The sequence below is a fragment of the Trachypithecus francoisi genome, unplaced genomic scaffold (assembly GCF_009764315.1).
Source record: "Trachypithecus francoisi isolate TF-2019V2 unplaced genomic scaffold, Tfra_2.0 Lachesis_group5, whole genome shotgun sequence".
In the NCBI taxonomy this organism is placed as follows: Eukaryota; Metazoa; Chordata; class Mammalia; order Primates; family Cercopithecidae; genus Trachypithecus; species Trachypithecus francoisi.
In genome coordinates, this window is record NW_022681470.1 from 27,714,202 (window position 1) to 27,735,145 (window position 20,944).

The 20,944-nt window shown below is 36.2% G+C and overlaps 1 protein-coding gene across 1 annotated transcript in view; it reads left to right on the forward strand.

Moving 5' to 3' along the window:
• The first annotated feature begins 410 nt into the window (after nucleotides 1–410).
• Nucleotides 411–20,944, forward strand: part of MROH9 (maestro heat like repeat family member 9) — a 119,638-nt gene continuing 99,104 nt past the window's right edge. Inside the window, exons 1-6 of the mRNA XM_033198150.1 lie at nucleotides 411–476; nucleotides 2,425–2,471; nucleotides 13,485–13,564; nucleotides 14,480–14,615; nucleotides 17,415–17,501; nucleotides 20,614–20,718. Coding sequence (XP_033054041.1) covers nucleotides 452–476; nucleotides 2,425–2,471; nucleotides 13,485–13,564; nucleotides 14,480–14,615; nucleotides 17,415–17,501; nucleotides 20,614–20,718 — 480 coding nt within the window. The 5' untranslated portion in view covers nucleotides 411–451. The remainder of the gene's footprint in view (nucleotides 477–2,424; nucleotides 2,472–13,484; nucleotides 13,565–14,479; nucleotides 14,616–17,414; nucleotides 17,502–20,613; nucleotides 20,719–20,944) is intronic.

Below are 20,944 nucleotides of genomic sequence, written 5' to 3' on the forward strand. Positions count from 1 at the left end.
AGAAACCGCACACGGCTTCTAGATGCTGAGTATTGCCCTCACCCACAGCCAGCGAAGTAACAGGGTCTTTAATCTGACAGCCTCAAACAACTGAATTTTTTCAACAATCTAACTGACCTTGAAAGAAAACTCTGAGCCTCAAATGAGAAAGCACTCTCAGTTGACATCCTGAGTCCATCGGTGTGAGACCCTGAGCAGACTACAGCTAAACTGAGACTGAACTTTCTGACATAAGACACTATAATAACTAGGTATTTTTAAGCCATTAAATTTTGATAAATTGATGCATAGCTATAGAAAATTAACACAATCCATATACTATATATCATAGTACCGTCTAAACTGATAGAGCAAAAAAAAACTGTAGGAAACTTTCTGGATTATGTATTAATACATGATACTCTTTTGCAGCATTAGTAGTAGAAGACTTTAAAAATTCACCTCTGTCAGCATGTCAACAAGGAATTCAAAAGCAAGTAAGGCTTTAGGACATAATAGATAGAGATAGGAGAAGGCATTTTTGTGTATATGTGTGTGTATGAGTGACAGATGACAGAGAGAAAACTATACATTATTCTATATCCATGATAACAAAGAATGTACCTTTTTTCCCTAATGACCATAGAACATTCACAAACGTAACCATGTATTAGGCTAGAAATTTCTGTATAAATTCCAAAAAGTGGAAATAGAAGACATATTCTCTGATTACAGTGCAAAAAATTAGAAACTAACAATGAATTTATGAAACAAGCGAAAAACAACTTATCACTTGTCAAGTAAACTTTCTATTTTAAACAATTCTTGGGTCAAAGAGGAAATTAATAGGAAACTGCAAAGTATTGATAATACTACATACCAAACCCTATAGTATACAGCCAAAGGGGTCACAGAGAAAAATTTATAGTCTTTAATACTTAGAAAAATAAACCAGAAAAAAATGAGAATAATGAAATCAAGTATTGAAAGCAAGAAGTTATACAGATAAAACAAAATAAATCTAAGGATGGCAGAAAGAAAATGACCCATATAAAGATGAAGTTGAATATTTGAATTCAGAAAGAGAAAAATAGTAGTACTAATAAATAAATTCAAATCTTGTATTTTTTTTTCATGATGAGACAGGCAGGCATTCACTCTGTAATATTTTTTCCTCAAAGCTATATTCCCAGTCTAATTATGTGAAAAAAAATCAGATAAATCCAAATAGAGGTACATTTTACAAAATACCTAACCAGCACTCTTCAAAACTGTCAAGGTCATAAACAAGGAAAGACTGCTAAACTTTTAGAGATCAGAGGAAACTGGGGAGACATGCTGACTAAATGCAGCATAGAATCCTGGACTGGATCCTATAACAAGAAAAGGATATTAGTGGAAAAATAGGTGAAATACAAATAAAGTCTGAATTTTAGTTAATGTAATTGTAATAATGTTAATTTCTTAGTTTTGAAAAATGTGCCATGATTATATAAGATTTTAGTTAACACTGGGGGGAACTGGTTGAAGGATACATGAGAATTTACTGTCTTTGTAACTTTCCTATGGCTCTGAAATAAAAAGTTTATTTTTTTTAAAAAGAATCAAAGAAGATCTAGAAAATCTAAATATACCAATCAAAATAGAAGACATAAAATAATTATCAAAGGGCTACCTCCTCCAAGCAAGTAAAGGAAAACATAACAGGTTCTAAAAATTTCATAAGGCAATTTTATCAATCATTTCAGTAACTGATAACTCCACTTCTAATTAAATTATTTTGATAACATTGAAAATTTAAAAGCCCCTCATACTTTTTCCCATGAAGTTATAATTCAAACAAAATTATATTTTTCTTTCCAATTTTAATATATGCATTTATTTCTACTTTAAAATAATATTTGATGGTACTTCCAGAAATGATAAATGATGGCGGTAGTAATGGTAACCTTTGTCTTATTCTTTACCTTAATAAGAATGCTCTATTTATTTTCTAATTACACCTGGTACCCTCTTTTTTATCTGTCACATTAAGACATGAACTACATAGCCATTTTATTTAAAAATGTTATCAAGTTTATATTTAAAATCTTATAAACTTGGAACTCAAAAATTATTGTGTAGAATTTCTTCTTTAGCAATTAATGTTGAGAATTGTATTATAGATTCTCTTTTATTGAACCATCCTCTATGTAACAAATACTGCTAGGGTACAGTGTTTCATTCTTTTAATGTGCTGCCATAGTCTGCCTGCTAATCTGTTTGTTAACTGTTGTCCAGTAATACTCACAGTAAATTTGTCTATAGTTTTAGTGTGTGTGTGCATGTCCTTGTTGGGCTTTGACATTAAGGTCATAGTAGCTTCAGGTTTGGAAATCAGGCCCCAGTAAGACGATAAGAGGCTATGTTCATTCCTTTTTAACTAATCTCCTTCTTTCTGGCTAGTGAGTAGTCTCCAGATTCTGCAATACAGTGTGAAATGGCACCACATGGTAAGTGATATTCTATAAGGATATCAATGTAATTGAAATATCTTGGAAAAAAATAACTTTTTAACTGTTTCCATTACAAGGATGTTACAAGTAATGTTTAAAGTACATGTGTTGGGGTAGAAAGGGAAAAAAAGGCAATTTGGTTAAAAATTGTTTTTACCTGTATGTCCCTGCAGCGTCATTTCTTCTTCACTCTCTCATGCTCCTGAAAATGACCTTCAGTACTAATTTAAAAGGATGAAACTCTTTACCAATGCTACTATTTATCCCACCCATCCTCCATCAACTGACTGGTCTCTAGGATAGTCTCCTCACTCATATTTTACCTTCCATCATCACTGTGGAAACCCTTCCCATCAAACTGAAGCCCTTTCTACCTAGTCTCTATTGAATGATATTATTTCCTTATTTGAGAGCCATTCTAGTTTGTATCTTTCCTTTTCCATTTATCTTATTGTTTTCTAGGTCTTTTGCAAATTTCTTGTCTTTGATCTCTTGAGAGCAGAGACTGTGACTATTCATCTTTGTGTCCTCTGCAGTGTGTAGCATGGTATTGTCTTAGTGGATATTCACCCAGTCATCTTTCAAAATTGTATTAAAATTCTGAACCTCTAATAGACTCTACCATCATTTTAATCCACATCCAAATTAATACAGAAGAAATAGGGGAGGGCTACCATAAGAAAATATGTAATCTTCTACCTTTAGAAAGGAAATACTTCAGTGTGGATATTAAAACTTTTATAGACTTCCTTCATAATCCATAGGTCGAAGTTGCTAATAATTAAAGTAAAACATGGATAACATTTGGTGGACAAATTGATTTTTACAGCCAGGACATGAGGAGAGTTGTTAATAAAATCATATTCTATTAACACAGGGTCATTTAATCCTTTCCCATTTGTATAGTTCATAGAGTCAGACAGAGGCAGTTTAGAATTACACTCAATCGCTCATTCATTCATTCAATAAATATTTATTGATAATCTGCTATGCATTAAATATTATGCTATCTTTTTGAGAAACAAAGTAGAAGAAAACTCAAACACTAGCCCCAAATTCCTTACAGTCCAATGGGAGAGATTTACAAAAAACTCAGTAGTTAGAAACTGCAACAAGTTATGAAGAAGTTACAATATTCAGGAAATGATAGAAGTACATTTGGAGGGACATTCAAATATGACTTTGGGCCAGAGAAGATTTGAGCTGGACTTTGAAGGATGAGTAGAATGCCTAGATGAAGGTGAAGTACATTCCAAGAAGAGGAAACAGCACCTGTAAAGGCATGGAGAAAGAAAAAGCAACATACATTTGTAGAAGTATAGATTTTAGCTATGGTTCCCAAGGAAGCAGACTCTAAAATAACAGTGGATGTGCTCTTTGGATCAATACTTGGGGATTAGTAGTGGAGGCAAGGTGAAGGAAGCAGGATTAAGTACAAGGAGGTGTTGAACGGCAATGCACTTGCAAAATAGGTCTCAGCTACTTCTGCATGGCGCTTTGTAACTGGGATGACCTTTCAAAGTTGACCTTCTTTGAGGCAATGAGGTTTGGTCTTTATTTCCCCATGTCAACTAGTCATTAGATGTAGGTTGCTCCCAGAGAAGGGATGTGATCTTAGGTAGGAAGGCTCTTTGGCTAAGGGAATTCTCAAGAATACTTATCTAAGAGCTCTCAGCTGCCAACACTTCCACAAGTTGTGGAAAGAGTATTTCAGTACTGAAATGGAGAGGGATGGTCTAAACAGCACCCTGCAGCATCCGTCTAAGATAAAAGGTATATCTAGAATGAAGACTAGTCAAGAGGAATGATAGGAGCTGTGGATAGAGAGGTAAGCACAGACTTAGTCATGAAGGTTCCTTTAAGCTTTGCTAAAAAGTTCAATACCTTGGTGTCTTATTTAATCAGGAGAGTGGTGCTGCTGCAACAAAATTATAGATGATGAAACACATAGATACTCATTATAAGTAATAACAGATATCTGAGTTGAAGTGTATAATTGAGGGCTGACGGCTGTTGGGAACCCCTGCACCTGGGTCAAGTGGGCTCGTGCTTCAAAATTTAAAAACAAAAAACCAAAACACAGTGCAGTGGGGATCTTCTAGAACATGTAGCTAGACCTTAAAAGTGACACTCCCCTAGTAGATTGAGTTCTTCATCAGGAGGACTGTTGGGGGCACCACCTGCTGTGCCAGAACGAATCACCAACAGGAAGGGGACAATAAATTATTTCATGGATGTACCAAAAAGGAAACATATTTCCCCTAATTCCTCAGCCACCCACAACTCCAGAGATACAAAGACAGGGAAGATGAGAAAGGGAAGAGAGTACAGAGAGGTGTGAGAGAGGGAAATCCCTTCCCATTCCAATGATAGTAAAAATAGCCCTAACTTACATAGTACCGATGACATGTTAAGCAGACTCTAAGTGCTTTAAATGAATAACTCATTTAATCCCCACAACAGCCCTGTGGGGTAAGTACTACTTTGAAAATGGGGAAACATAGGCAGAAAGTGACCTGCTCATAGTCACATAGCTAGCAAGTGGCTGCAGAGTTGCTGGTCTAAGCACTAAGCTATACTGTGTTTACCCTAAAACCAAAATCCTTGCCTGTTCTGGGTATCAAGGAAGACTTTTGAACAAACAATAAAGTTGAAGATTTTAAATAAACAGGATTTAGTACTAACAATAATGATGAGACTGTATTAATAACCAAAACAAGATGGAGAATTAATGAAATCAGACTTAGAATAGTCCATAAGGGAGACAGCCATCTATCAGGGAAAGAAAGGGTAAGGGAGTTGGCAGAGAAGAGGGACAGAGCACAGTGGCAGCAGTTACAGGAAAACACAGAACCAATTCCTATATATATATCTAAGAGGCTAAAACTGCTCACAAAAGAGTATCATTAACATTCTTATATCTGCATATTCTATTGCTAGGAGAATGCACAGGAAAGCAGTAACAACTGTAGATTCTGGGGATGGAAATTAGAGGATGGGAGCTAGAGAAGGGGAAGACATGAAAACACTGTTCACCGTTTACGCTTTTGTACTGTACTGCACATGCATGTGTATTACCTTTTCACATGTTCAAATAAATAAATAAGGTATATTACTTTAAAAGTCCATTCAAAAACATGCTTCTATGAATAATCTAAGCTTTATTGCTGGATCAAACTGTATCTATATTTTGATATAGTCTATATTTACAATCCATCTTTTGCTCTTGTAAAGGGGCTGTTTACTATGCATGTTTGTAAGTGTCCCTCACCCTTAAATCCTCCATTTTGTCTTAATTTTTATTCTTTATTTTCTTTTAGCCTTTATTTTTATATCATCAAATTGTTTTTCTTTGTCTCTAAGCCACTGAAAATTCCTCTTTTTTTTCCCCTAGTGTGAGAGGGGGGTCCTGATGAAAAAATTGATAGATATCTTCCTATGTGGATTTGAAGGAATTTTAAAATAGAGATTTGCCATCAGTTAGAGATGATCACACTAAATTTTGATCTAGTTAGATGTATACACTATTAGGGAAGTAGAATAGTCCAAACACAATTATTGCCAATAGTGTGATAAAGAATTTTGTTGAAAACATAAAGTGCACAGAAAATTTAGAAAGTGCAAATAGTTAATTATGGCATTCCAATTACAGAAACAAATTAATCAGCTCCATCAATTTGTCTCTACAGGAATAACAGGAGTTAGTGAACCAACTCCTAGCATGCATAGTACAACTGTGGTTCTAAGAAAGCAAAAATTGGACTACCATTCCAGGTCTTAATTTGTTTTTCAGAAACAGAATCTACATTTCTCTTAGCTGTGGAAAAGGCCAACTTCAGAAACCCAATTATATTCAAAAGAATGACACAGACTTAGGTTGGAAATAGGAGTTGTAAGATGAGAGAAGGAGACAGTCAAATGGCTCGTTGGAAACAAAACATAAACTTGCTTGACATAGAAACTGAGTTCTTGCTAGCATTGAGGCATGTCTGGGCCACTCAAGATAAGGCAGGAGTAGCAGGATGGAAGAGCCTGCAGGGAAAGACATCTCCTAGCTGAAGATTATCAAGGTGTGTGAAAGTGATTCAAAGACAGTGGGCTAGTATGAGAGGTTGATGAGTACTTCTCACTATATTAATAGCACAGTCCCAGCTGCTAAGTCCTACAAAGACAGGGCTGTTCTAAAAGAGTAAAACAATGACCATCTGAAAATGATGAGAGTGAATTCAGTCACCTGTGGCTTTAGCTATAAAGTGAGAGCACCTTTTGTGCAGAAACTGGCTCTTTTGCTAATGGGTTACCGCAGCCATGGGGCTGTAATCAAGAAGCACTAGCAACAGTATCAATGCCTTTGACAGATGGCAGAGGCAGCAGCAGCAGCAAGCAGCAGCTTTTAACTTCAGCAGAGGTAGGCAATGCCAACACATCAAATTACAGCAGTAAAGGAGGTATCAGACAAATCTTTAACTACTGCAGATAGCTCAGATGTAAAACACAAAATCTTTTGTAATCTATCCACTTATTTTTGTTTTTCAAAAATGTATTAGCTACTTTTAATTATTTACACTTTCAGAGGAACTTTGATATAAACTTGTCAAATTCCTTCCAGAATTTCTCTTGGCATTTTGAGTTGAAACACTGAATTTACAGATTAATTCATGAATACTTCCTTAAACTATTGTCTTATCATTAGAAACATGTTTTCTTTCCGCTTATTTGAATATTTAGTAAAGTTTTTTCTTCATGCGGACTTCATACAATATCTTTAGAAGTATTTTATAAACAGTATTGAGTGTAAAATGTATGATTTGCAAATATATTCTCTCAGTATATGGTTTGTCTTATTTTTCTCAATGGTATCTTTTGAAGAGCAAGAGGTTTTAGTTTTGATCAAGTCCAATTTATCATTTTTTCTATTTTGTGGGCCATGGTTTTAGTGTTGCATCTAAAAAGAAAAAAAACTTTTCCTAACCAAAAATGACTGTTTTCTTCTAAGGGTTTTATAGTTTTAGCCTTACATTTATATTTATGATCCATTTTGTGTGGGTGCAAGGTAAAGTATATATTCATCTAACTGTATTAAACATCTTTTGTCCCATTCTTATGTTTGTAACATAAAGTCTTGCAGCATTGGCCCATACAGTTTCTAACTTTCAGAGCTTAAGGAGATTTTCTTCATGAAGTGAATATATGATCAATTTCAAATGCTCTTATAGTTTTACAAAAATGGTATGCTTTTATTTTTAAAAGTCATGCAATGTAGATTAGGGAAAGAAAGAAAAGAAAAGAAAGGAGGGGGGAAGGAATAGGAAGGAAAGGAAAAAGGAAAAGAAAGAGGAAAGGAAAGGAAGAAGTAAGGAGGGAGGGGGAGGGGGAGGGGGAGAGAAGAGTGAGAGAGAGAGAGAGAGAGAAAGGAAAGAAAGGAAAGAAAGAAAGAAACTAGCACCGTGAAAAGAGTCATCACCAATTACTACTGCAGTCATATCTCTAGGTCACAAGTCATTTTCTCTTAAAAAAAATTGAACACATAACTTACATTGTTTTGTGGCATCCATTATGACTGATGAAAACATGATGGTGGTCTGATTCTCTAGCCTTTGTCACCTGGATTCTTTCTGCCGAAGCCTTTAAGATTTATCTTTATTTTTGGTAAACTGGAATTTTATAAAAATGTCTCTAGGTATTTTTTTTAATTCAAATATACTGGGCACTCACACATTTCCAATCTAAAGGCTCCAGCCATTTATCTCTGAGAAATTATACTACACTATTGGTTGGATAATTTTTCTCTTCATGTTTTCTCCATTCTTTGTGAGACTCCTAATAGCTACATATTGAATTATAAATTCTTAAGAAATTTTACAATTTGACAGCTTTGAATTTTGGAACTCTTCAATATCTGATATTATATTTTCTGTATCAATTCATCTATCAGAAGACACTTAGGTGGATTCCATATCTTGACTACCGTGAATATGCTGCAATGAACATGGGAGTAAAGATATCTCTTTGATATCCTGCTTTTATTTTCTTTGGATAAATAACCATAAATAGGATTGCTGAATCATATGGTAGTTCTATTTTTAATTTTTTAGAAATCTCCATACTGTTTTCCATGCGGTTGTTTTCATGCCAATTTACATTCATGCCAAGGGTTTACGTGCATCCAAGGGTTTCCTTTTTTCCATACTCTCACCAACTCTTATTATCTTTCGTCTTTTTGATAATACTCATCCTAACAGGTGTGAGGTAATGTCTCACTGTGATTTTAATTTGTATTTCCTTGATAATTAATATTATTATATTGATAATATTGAGCATTTTTCATGTTCCTATTCACCATTTATATGTCTTTTTTTCCCATAAGTTATTGGGGTACAGGTGGTATTTGGTTACAGAGTAAATTCTTTAGCAGTAATTTGTGAGACCGGTGCACCCATCATCTGAGCAGTATACCCTGCAACGTATTTGTAGCCTTTATCCCTACCCCCCTCCCACTCTTTCCCCCAAGTCCCCTAAGTCCATCACATCATTCTTATGCCTTTGTGTCCTCATAGCTTAGCTCCCACATATCACAGAACATACAATGTTTGATTTTCTATTCCTGAGTTACTTCACTTAGAATAATATTCTCCAATCGAAATAGGAACACTTTTACACTGTTGGTGGGACTGTAAACTAGTTCAACCATTGTGGAAGACAGTGGCAGTTCCTCAAGAATCTAGAAGCAGAAATACGATTTGACCCAGCAATCCCATTTCTGGGTATATACCCAAAGGATTATAAATCATTCTGCTATAAAGACATATGCACACGTATGTTTATTGCAGCACTATTCACAATAGCAAAGACTTGGAATCAACCCAAGTGTCCATTAGTGACAGACTGGATTAAGAAAATGTGGCACATATACACCACGGAATACTATGCACCATAAAAAGGGATGAGTTCATGTCCTTTGTAGGGACACGGATGCAGCTGGAAACCATCATTCTCAGCAAACTATCACAAGAACAGAAAACCAAACACCGCATGTTCTCACTCATAGGTGGGAACTGAACGATGAGATCACTTGGACCCAGGAAGGGAAACATCACACACTGGGTCCTATTGTGGGGAAGGTCGGGCGGGGGGGAGAGGGATAGCATTAGGAGATATACCTAATGTAGATGATGAGTTAATGGGTGTGGCACACCAACATGGCACATGTATACATCTGTAACAAACCTGCAAGTTGTGCACATGTACCCTAGAACTTGAAGTATTAAAAAAAAGAAGAAGAATATTCTCTAGTCTCATCCAGGTCATTGCAAATGCTGTTAATTCATTTCTTTTTATGGCTGAGTAGTATACTATCACACACATATATATATGTCATATATATGATACATATTCATATATATATATATCACAGTTTCTTTATTCACTCGTTGATTGATGGGCATTTGGGTTGGTTCCACGATTTTGCAATTGTGAATTATGCTGCTATAAACATATGTATGCCAGTTTCTTTTTCAAATAATGACTTCTTTTCATCTGGGTAGATACCCAGTAGTGTGGATTGCTGGAACAAATGGTAGTTCTACTTTTAGTTTTTTAAGGAATCTCCATGCTATTTTCCCTAGTGGCAGTACTACTTTACATTCCCACCAGCAGTGTAGAAGTGTTCCCTGATCACCACATCCATGCCAACATCTACTGTTTTTTGACTTTTTGATTACCGTCATTCTTACAGGAGTAAGGTGGTATTGCATTGTAATTTTGATTTGTATTTCTCTAATCATTAGTGATGTTGAACATTTTTTCATATGTTTGTTGGCCATTTGTATATCTTCTTTTGAGAATTGTCTATTCATGTCCTTGGCCCACTTTTTGATGGGATTGTTTGTTTTTTTCTTACTGATTTGTTTGAGTTTGTTGTAGATTCTGCATATTAGTTCTTTGTCAGATGTAAAGATTGTGAAGATTTTCTCCCACTCTGTGGGTTGTCTGTTTACTCTGCTGACTGCTTTTGTCATGCAAAAACTCTTTAGTTTAATTAAGTCCCAGCTATTTATCTTTGTTTTTATTGCATTTGCTTTTGGGTTCTTGGTCATGAAATCTTTGCCTAAGCCAACGTCTAGAAGGGTTTTTCCAATGTTATTTTCTAGAAATTTTACAGTTTCAGGTCTTAGATTTAAGTCCTTAATCCATCTTGTGTTGATTTTTGTATAAGATAAGAGATGGGGATCCAGTTTCATTCTCCTACATGTGGCTAGCCAATTATCCCAGCACCATTTGTTGAAAAGGGTATCCTTTCCCCACTTTATGTTTTTGTTTGCTTTGTCAAAGATCAGTTGGCTATAAGCATTTGGGTTTATTTCTGGATTCTCTATTCTGTTCCATTGGTCCATGTGCCTATTTTTACACCAGTACCATGCTGTTTTGGTGACTATGGCCTTATAGTATAGGTTGAAATCAGATAGTGTGATGCCTCCAGATTTGTTCTTTTGGCTTAGTCTTGTTTTGGCTATGCGGGCTCTTTTTTGGTTCCATATGAATTTTAGAATTTTTTTTTTTCTAATTCTGTGAAGAATGGTGGTGGTATTTTTATGGGGATTGCGTTGAATTTGTAGATTGCTTTTGGCAGTATGGTCACTTTCACAATTTTGATTCTACCCATCCATGAGCATGGATGTGTTTCCTTTTGTTCATGTCATCTATGATTCCTTTCAGCAGTGTTTTGTAGTTTTTCTTGCAGTGGTCTTTTGACTACTTGGTTAGGTCTATTCCTAAGTTGTTATTGTTTTGTTTTTGTTTTGTCTTTTTTTTTCTGCAGCTATTGTAAAAGGGGTTGAGTTCTCAATTTGATTCTCCACTTGGTCGCTGTTGGTATATAGAAGAGCTACTGATTTGTGTACATCAATCTTGTATCTGGAAACTTTGCTGAATTCTTTTATCAGTTCTAGGAGCTTTCTGGAGGAGTCTTTAGGGTTTTCAAGGTAAACTATCACATTATCAGCAAACAGTGACTATTTGACATCTTTATGGATTGGGATGTCCTTTATTTCTTTCTCTTGTCTGATTTCTCTGGCTAGGATTTCCAGTACTATGTTGAAGAGGAGTGGTGAGAGTGGGCATCCTTGTCTTATTCCAGTTCTCAGAGGGACTGCTTTTTGTATGTCTTCTTTGGAAAAATTTTTATTCAGGTCTTTTGCCCATTTGTAATTGGGTTATCTGCTTTTTTTTTTTTTTTTGTCATTGAATTGTATGAGTTTCTTATACATTTTGGATATTAACCCCTTATCTGATTTATGTTTTACAAATATTTTATCCCATTCCATAGGTTGTCATTTTAATTTTGTTAATTGCTCTCTTTGCTGTGCAGAAGCTTGTTAGTTTGATGCAGTCCCACTTGTTTAATTTTGCTTTTGTTGCCTGTGCTTTTTACGTCCTACCCAAAAAATCTTTGCCAAGACCAATGTAAAGAAGCTCTTTCCCTATGTTTTCTTCTAGGAGTTTTACAGTTTCACATCTTTACATTTGTTTTTAATCCATTTCAAATCAACTTTTGTATATGGTATAAGATAAGGGTCCCATTTCATTTATTTGCTTGCGGATATTCAGTTTTCCCAACACCATTTATTGAAGAGATTGTCCTTTGCCCAGTGTGAATTCTTGGCTCCCTTATCAAAGATTAGTTGACCATATATTAATGGGTTTATTTCTGGGCTTTTTATTTCATTCAATTTGTCTATGAGTCTGTTTTTACAGCAGTCCATACACTTTTAATTACTTTTGTATTATAGCTTGAAATCATAACTGTAATACCTCCACGTTCTTTCTTAAGATTGTTTTGGCTATTGGAGGTCTAGTTCTCCGGTTTCTTGGAAAAAAAAGAATGATAAATTCTTAGTGGAATCCCTTTAATTATCACTTTTAAAGCCTAAATTGTTGTATTCAACAGCTGCACATTGCCCTGTAGTGGTTCTCATTCCATAGTGTGAGTTTAGTCAGTCTTTTTTTTTTTTTTTTTTTTTTGAGATGGTGTCTTGCTCTGTCGCCCAGGCTGGAGTACAGTGGCCGGATCTCAGCTCACTGCAAGCTCCGCCTGCCTCCCGGGTTTACGCCATTCTCCTGCCTCAGCCTCCCGAGTAGCTGGGACTACAGGCGCCCGCCACCTCGCCCGGCTAGTTTTTTTTTTTTTTGTATTTTTTAGTGGAGACGGGGTTTCACCGTGTTAGCCAGGATGGTCTCGATCTTCTGACCTCGTGATCCGCCCGTCTCGGCCTCCCAAAGTGCTGGGATTACAGGCTTGAGCCACCGCGCCCGGCCTAGTCAGTCTTTAATAACGCCTGACTTAAGTTGCTCTGCTATTTTTTTTTTTTTTTTTTTTTTTGAGACAAGAGTCTCGCTCAGTCGCCCAGGCTGGCGTGCAGTGGCGCCATCTTGGCTCACTTCAAGCTCCGCCTCCCGGGTTTCTGCCATTCTCCTGCCTCAGCCTCCGGAGTAGCTGGGACTACAGGCACCAGACACCACGTCCGGCTAATTTTTTTGTATTTTTAGTAGAGGTGGGGTTTCACTGTGTTAGCCAGGATGGTCTCGATCTGCTGATCTCATGATCTGTCCGCCTCGGCCTCCCAAAGTGCTGGGATTATAGGCGTGAGCCACCGCGCCCGGCCCTGCTGGCATTTTTATAGGCAGACTCCACACTGTGTAGGTGGGACTTAATAGTTATAGTGGTGTACAGAAGTGCATCTGGTAAAGAGCACACCTTACAAAATGCTGTCTGGAAATGCAAATTATATAAGCATAGTTGTTGACTGTAAAAGACCTCCACTTAGGCAAACACATTGTAATTTTAAATTACAGTTTGTTTGGTCTTAACACTTCTATGAACTCTTGAGCGTGTTTTCCAGTCTGATTTGGTTCCTTTAGTCTCTGTAAAAGGGAGAAGTACACATGCTATTATGAGTCTCGCTGTTCTGTAATCATTAATTCTTCTTCTTTTTTTTTTAACATGGTACTTAGGCACCTAAAGTTAGCAGCCTATTGGATGCATACTCAGGCCTCTTAAGTAATGAATCCATGATCCTGGCTGTGAACTCCAGGTATGATAAGCTATCATGCTCTTTTATTTCCCTAATTGGATGTATTTAAAATGTTATCTCTTTAAAACATGTAATTGTGAAAAATAAGAAATTAATCCAAATTCCACCATTATAATTTGGCAACTACTATTTCTTTCTCATACTCTTTTCCAGTCTTTCTGTATTGTATAGACAGGCAGATAATCTTTCTAGCTGCTTAGACAAGCTTCATTTGCCATCAATTTGAAGATGCATCTCAATGTAAGAAATACTAAGATATGGAAAACATCATTGATTACAGAAACTGTGGTAGTAATATAGTTCAACTGTTTAAAGCTTAGCATGGCTTTGTGGACTTGGCTGGGAATGTAACCACTCTTCGCATTATTATGTTTATGGAGAAATATATTGTGATTTCTAAATAATTGTTTATAGATAATATTTACAAAGAAATTAATTCCTTTATATTTAAAACATTATGATTTTTAAGATAATACTTAAGACTCATCTGTCATATAAAGCCAAAAGCTGAACCTCATTTTCGTTTATCACTAAGAAATGGCTGGGCCGGGCACATGGTTCACACCTGCTATCCCAGCACTTTGGGAGGCCGAGGTGGGCAGATCACAAGGTCAGGAGATCGAGACCATCCTAGCTAACATGGCGAAACCCCATTTCTACTGAAAATACAAAAAATTAGCCAGGCGAGGTGGTGGGCACTGGTAGTCCCAGCTACTTGGGAGGCTGAAGCAGGGGAATGGCGTGAACCCGGGAGGCAGAGCTGGCAGTGAACCGAGATGGCGCCACTGCACTCCAGCCTGGGTGACAGAGCGAGACTCCATCTCAAAAAAAAAAAAAAAAAAAAGAAATGGCCACTAAATTTCTATTATATTATTTGTTCTCTCATCATTAATAATTACACCTTTTTCTTGTCAGCTTTGTGGATCCCTTACTGCAGTTTGAATCTCAGTTGAAGATAATAGAGTCATCTTTTAGAATGCTAGTTGTCATGCCAAGTCTTGACAAAATGAAAGAAATGGGGAGCAGTAATGAGGACTTTGAGGACATGGAGGTAAAATTTTTCTTCCTTTAATCCTTATAGGATATTATTACACATCACAGCAATCCTTCAGAATGTGTCTCAGCAGGTGATCATCTTTAGAGTCCTCCTCTTCACTCTTTTTAGTTTTAACAGTCAGTGCACTTATCTATACCCCTGGACTCCTTGTGAGTTCTACAACCCATGGGATTTTAGTGGATTCTGTAGGATTTGTAGGAGCAAATAAGTGAAGATATTTTTGGTTAATTGGTTTAGCAAGAATAGGGAGTTGCTGGCAAATGCTTCAAAGAATGGAATAGGAACATAGAAAGATGGAAGTAGAAAGAATCATATAGTAAGATTAGCAAACATCTGTGGTCTCCATTTCCTCAGCATTGCTGTACAGTGAACTCGCTCTATAAGCTAGAGAAGAAATTCGTGGCATATGGTATAAAGTGAGGTCTCAGCATAGCCACCTCTCTCCTTTCTTCAGTTTGTGGAGAGAACCTAGAACATTCAGATGCAAAACTATCAGGCCAATTATTTCCTTTTATAAGAGCTTCTATACAAATATCAGATAATTTCAGCCTCTTCTGCAATTGATGCAAGGTGACTTTAATGTAGAAACTTTCTCAGCTATATTCCTATATCCCTAACACAGATTTTTAGGCTGCTAATTTTCCCAAATGTGCCATACTTTTCCAACTCGACCTCTTCCAAATATTTCTGAGCGGCTACCTGAGAATACTCAGAGATACTTTTACTTTTTACTGGTGAGGACCACTCTGGTAGTTAAAAGAAGAAAAATAACTTTCTGAGTTAAATAAAACTCTTCCTCCAATACTAGCAAGAAAGAAAAAAAAATGTGTTGTTATATAGCATTTCAACATCCAAATGCCCCATGTTTATTAATGTTCCATGTATTTTATATATCAGCTACTCACACATGGGAATTTCCAATACCCACATAGCATACAATTTCTAGTACCTACATAGTGTGTGGAACAATAAATCTTACTGTTTCCATCTATTTACATATAAAATGTATTCAATATTGGATTTTTTTTTTTTTTTTTTTTTTTTGAGACAGGGTCTTGTGCCGTCACCCAAACTAGAGTGCAGTGGCACTATCTTGGCTCACTGCAGTCTCCACCTTCTGGGCTCAAGCAATCCTTCCATCTCAGCCTCTCAAGTAGCTGGGACTATAGACATGCACCACCATACCTGGTTAATTTTTGTTTTGTTTTGTTTTATAGAGATGAGTTCTCACTACGTTGTCCAAGCTGGTCTCAAACTCCTGAACTCTAGCAATCCTCCTACCTTAGCCTCCCAAACTGCTGGGATTATAGGTGTGAGCCACTGTGCCTGGCTTGAATTATATTTAAATATGATGTTTGGGTAACTTGTAAGTGTCAGCTAAAATAAAAACCAAGTCACATCATGCTTGAGTCTTCTCCAACCTATTTCAAATCACAAAGGCATAAAAGTCTATTTTTTTACACAGATAGTAGTAAGTATCAGCAATTAAAATAGCAATTACTGTCTACTTCCATCACAACTACTCAGGTGGATATTCACAAATCATTGCTTTCAATGAACTTAAAGCAACAGTTAGAATAAAATATATTCATGTTATTACATTCTAAAAGACAATGGAAAATTGAAAAGTATATGTACAAGAGTATCCCGAAACAAGCACTAGAAAGATAATCTATAAACAGCTAAGGCAAGAGAAAATTTAAAATTTTAGAAGTGAGAATTTTTCTAAATTTTCATCATTAGAATAGAAAATAAAACTTTTTATAAATAGGGGGACAAAACTATTAGCCAGGGCTATGTTCTTTTGGAAAATGAACTCATACCTAATGTAAATGACGAGTTAATGGGTGCAGCACACCAACATGGCACATGTATACATATGTAACGAACCTGCACGTTGTGCACATGTACCCTAGAACTTAAAGTATAATCATAATAATAATAAAAAATAAAGAAATAAAAAGAATATGAACTCAAAATCATGCATCCAGTGAAAATAAATCCAACATATTGAATTCTCAAGCAAAATCACATTTAAGCACAAAGAATATTGAGAAAATGCAGCATTCATAAACACGGAAAAGTAAGTTTTTATAAAATTAAATTTACAGCTTTTTCCTCCTATAAACATGGTAGATGCAGGCCGGGCGCAATGGCTCATACCTGAAATCCCAGCACTTTGGGAGGCCCAGGCAGGCAGATCACGAGGTCAGGAGATCGAGACCATCCTGGCTAACACGGCGAAACCGTGTCTCTACTAGAAAAACACAAAAAATTAGCTGGGTCTGGTGGCAGGCGCCTGTAGTCCCAGCTACTCTGGAGGCTGAGGCAGGAGAATGGCGTGAAACTGGGAGGCGGAGCTTGCAGTGAGCCGAGATGGCACCACTGCACTCCAGCCTGGGCGAGAGAGTGACACTCCATCTCAAAATAATAAGAAGAAGAAGAAGAAAGAAAGAAAGAAAAAAACATGGTAGATGCTTATTATAGAAAATTTAAAGATTATAGAAAGTCACTAAATAAAAAATACTCATTCTATTTCTCAAAGGGAATTACATTTTTATGTTTTCATTTGTCTTTTTTCTTTGTATATTTTTTAATATCTGAGATAACGCTAGAAGTCTTCAAATATGTGTGGCATTTTACAATTTGATGTTAAGTATTTTCTGTGTCACTGATTTATGTTCAAGGAATTGAAACCCAATTAAAAGTAACTTTTAAGCAAGAAAAAAACTGTAGACACTAGGTAAAAGTTTATCTAAGACTGGCTGACTGTGCAATGTTTTCGTGTTTCAGAATTTATACCACAATATTTTAAATACATATGAGAACATTCTTCTGATCTTGGTGTCTAAAGACCTCTACAAACTACAGATTTTAAAGGTAAAGGGGAAATAAGTAGTTTAATTTTCTTGTCATAAATCTAGTATGCTCACTATGCTTCGCTTTCTTCTCATTTGCTATATTTGTGTCTCCTTCAAGTATTTGATGACTGAAAGTTTTTCTTTACCACCAAAGAGTGAAATGTAGTCACTTCCCTTTGTTTGAATTACAGAGGCACACTTTTAGGAATTTAATTTGGGAAGGACAGCATCAACAGGCACTTGAGAAACCAGGTCTCATGTGGTGATATATAGGTGAACACAATTTGAAGTAGCAGAGAATAGTATTAGAGAGCAGTGTTAGCCTAAACTACCCTCAAGTTCACATAGCTGTGAAACCGTGCTGTGTATGTCTGTATGCATGCTTCTTCTTCATCAACTCAGGTACTAAAGAAAATGCTGAGCATTCTATCTTCATGGATATTACTGTACCTAAAGAAGGCCTAATGACAATTCAAAACCTATTTTTCACAACTTAATTTTTTAGTGTCTAAACCAGAGACAGAATACTGCACTGCATGTCTTATGGTCTTCAATTTTGCATTCCTAACATGTTGGCATCAGAGGCCAACTGTCTAGAAGTACTGGAAAAACAGATCAATTTATCCTACTGGGAGCATCTATGAGCTGTATAAATCATAAATACACACAAGTAAAGAAGCAGTATTGGTATTTATGAGGACAAAAAGGAATTTGAAGAAAAACAAAATGTATTAGGCTAATTTGTGCCTAATTTGAACTAACTGTTTTTTTTTTATTATTATTCACTTTAAAAATGTTGTCCACTAGCTAGCCATATGCAGAAGATTGATATTGGACCCCTTCCTTACACCATATACAAAAATTAACTCAAGATGGATTAAAGACTTAAATGTAAACCCCAAAACTATAAAAATCCTAGAAGACAACCTATGCAGTACCATTCTGGACATAGGAACAAGCAAAAATTTCATGAAAAAGGCACCAAAAGCAGTGCAACAAAAGCAAAAATTGACAAATGGGATCTAATTAAACTGAAGAGCTTCTGCCCAGCATAAGAAACTATCAAGAGAGTAAACAGACAACCTACAGAATGGGAGAAAATTTTTGCAAACTATGCATCTGACAAAGGTCTAATATCCAGCATCTAAAAGGAACTCAAATTTACAAGAAAAAAAAAAAACACTCCATTACAAAGTGGGCAAAGGACATGAACAGACACTTTTCAAAAGAAGATGTACATGTGGCCAACAAGAATATGAAAAAAAAAGCTCAACCTCATTGATTATTAAAGAAATGCAAATCAAAACCACAATGAGATACCAACTAACACCAGTCAGAATGGCTATTCATAAAAAGTCAAAAAACAGCAGATGCTGGCGGGGTTGTAGAGAAAAATAAATGCTTATACACTGTTGATGGGAGTGTAAATTAGTACAACCATTGTACAAAACAGCATGGTGATCCCTCAAAGACCTAAAAACAGAAATACCATTTGACCCAGCAATTCCATTACTGGATATGATATATCCAGAGGCATATAAATTGTTCTGTCATAAAGACACATGCACACATGTTGCAACACTATTCACAATAGCAAAGACATGGAATCAACCTAAATAACCACCAACGGTAGACTGGACAAAGAAACTGTAGTACACATACACCATGGGATACTATGCAGCCACACAAAAGAATGAGATTATGTGATTTGCAGGAATTTGGATGGAGCTGGAAGCCATTATCCTTGACAAACTAACACAGAAACAGAAAACCAAATACTGCATGTTCTCACTTATTAGTGAGAGCTAAGGGATGAGAAAACATGGACACATATTGGGGAACAACAGATACTGGGGCCTAACAAAGGGTGGAGGTTGGGAAGAGGGAGAGAATCAGGAAAAATAATTAGTGGGTACTAGGCTAATACCACAAGTTTATCTATATAAAAACCTGCACATGTACCCCTGAACTTAAAATAAAAGTTAAAAAAGTTGTTGTCCTCACAACCCTTCACGGTGATTATGAATCCTCCCCTTCCTTGCCCGTGCATGCTCTTTTATTCACCCCATGACACTATCAATAGTTTCCATTTATTGAGTTAAGCATTGACTCCATGTCAGGCACTAAATTGAATATGTGAGTTATCTCATATAATCCTTAACATAATCTCATGAAGGGGTTACTATAATTTCTTCCATTTCGCGATGAAAAAAATGAAAACAGAGAAAGGAGCAGTAATATATATAATGCTAATGTGTGGAGGAGCCCCTCTATCTTGGGAGCCTGTTACTTAACCACTTTGTTCTTATACCTACCTTGCCTAAAATCTTCCCTGATTCTCAAAAAGGGCTGAAACCTCACTCCTGAAAAGGCCAAGGCAGAGGCTGACCTCTCTGAGATTTAGAAACTCTTTCACCTTAGGAAATAGACTTCAAACATTTTTCACAATGGGAGCAAGAGCAGGTGAAGAGGTTTGGCCAACCACTGACATAAATATAGTAGACCCTGACAGACTGCCTTAAAGAAAACTATTAATGGCGGTTAGTATATGAGGCATATGCAATATTCTTCCCTTCTCAAGGGAAGAATTAATCCCTCTGAGGATTAAGAACAGCTAGAAGGTGCAGCTAAGAGAGATTTGAATCAAAATTTGCAAGAACTTTCTAACCTGCCTCCAGTAAGGTACTCTCTAACCATAAGCCAGAATATTTGAGTGGTGAATTGGCAGAGGAATTCTGGGATGTCTTTTAAATCTGAAATGCAGCTTGTCATTTAAAAATAAAAGGGAGAATACATACTTTGAAAGAAAAAGAGGAGGCAAAGCAGCTGATAATCATATCATAGCCTCATGCTGAACTATTCATGGTGCTAACAAAGTGACTATTATAGTGGATATTAGTAAATACTTGTTGAATAGAATAAAATAAAATAAAACCCAGATACAGTTTCCATAGTAGATGAAGTAGTATACTAGATGCTTATTGTCTGTGTTTTTGAGATAAATGTAGGTTAAGTGTGAAATAACCAGGAGACTGTAGGAATGCCTGAATTGGTGAAGTTGGAGAATAGAGGAAAGATTCTTGGAAAATGGAAATTGCGTGGTTCTAGGATGACTTTTGTGTTTCCAACAGGAAATGCTCGTGTGGATGAGTAAAGATAGCTCATACCTGCAAGACAGAATCATGGTGATCATCAACAAGGTGTTAAGATTTACAGTCAGGAAAGCCAGAAAATATGTAAGTCACAGAGTATAACAATGCCACCTGACTCTGAAGACTGCATTTCTATAGTGCTGCTTTCCGTGTCTTGGGTCCTAACAGTACTTGACAGGTCCTTGGTATTATTGTAGTGGTAGGTTGGTTGGGATATCAGAAAAGGAGTCAATATCCCACATGACTTTTTGTCAATCAGAACAGAGTTTCTCAAACAATTGGTTAAGATGCATCATGCTTTATGCAAAGA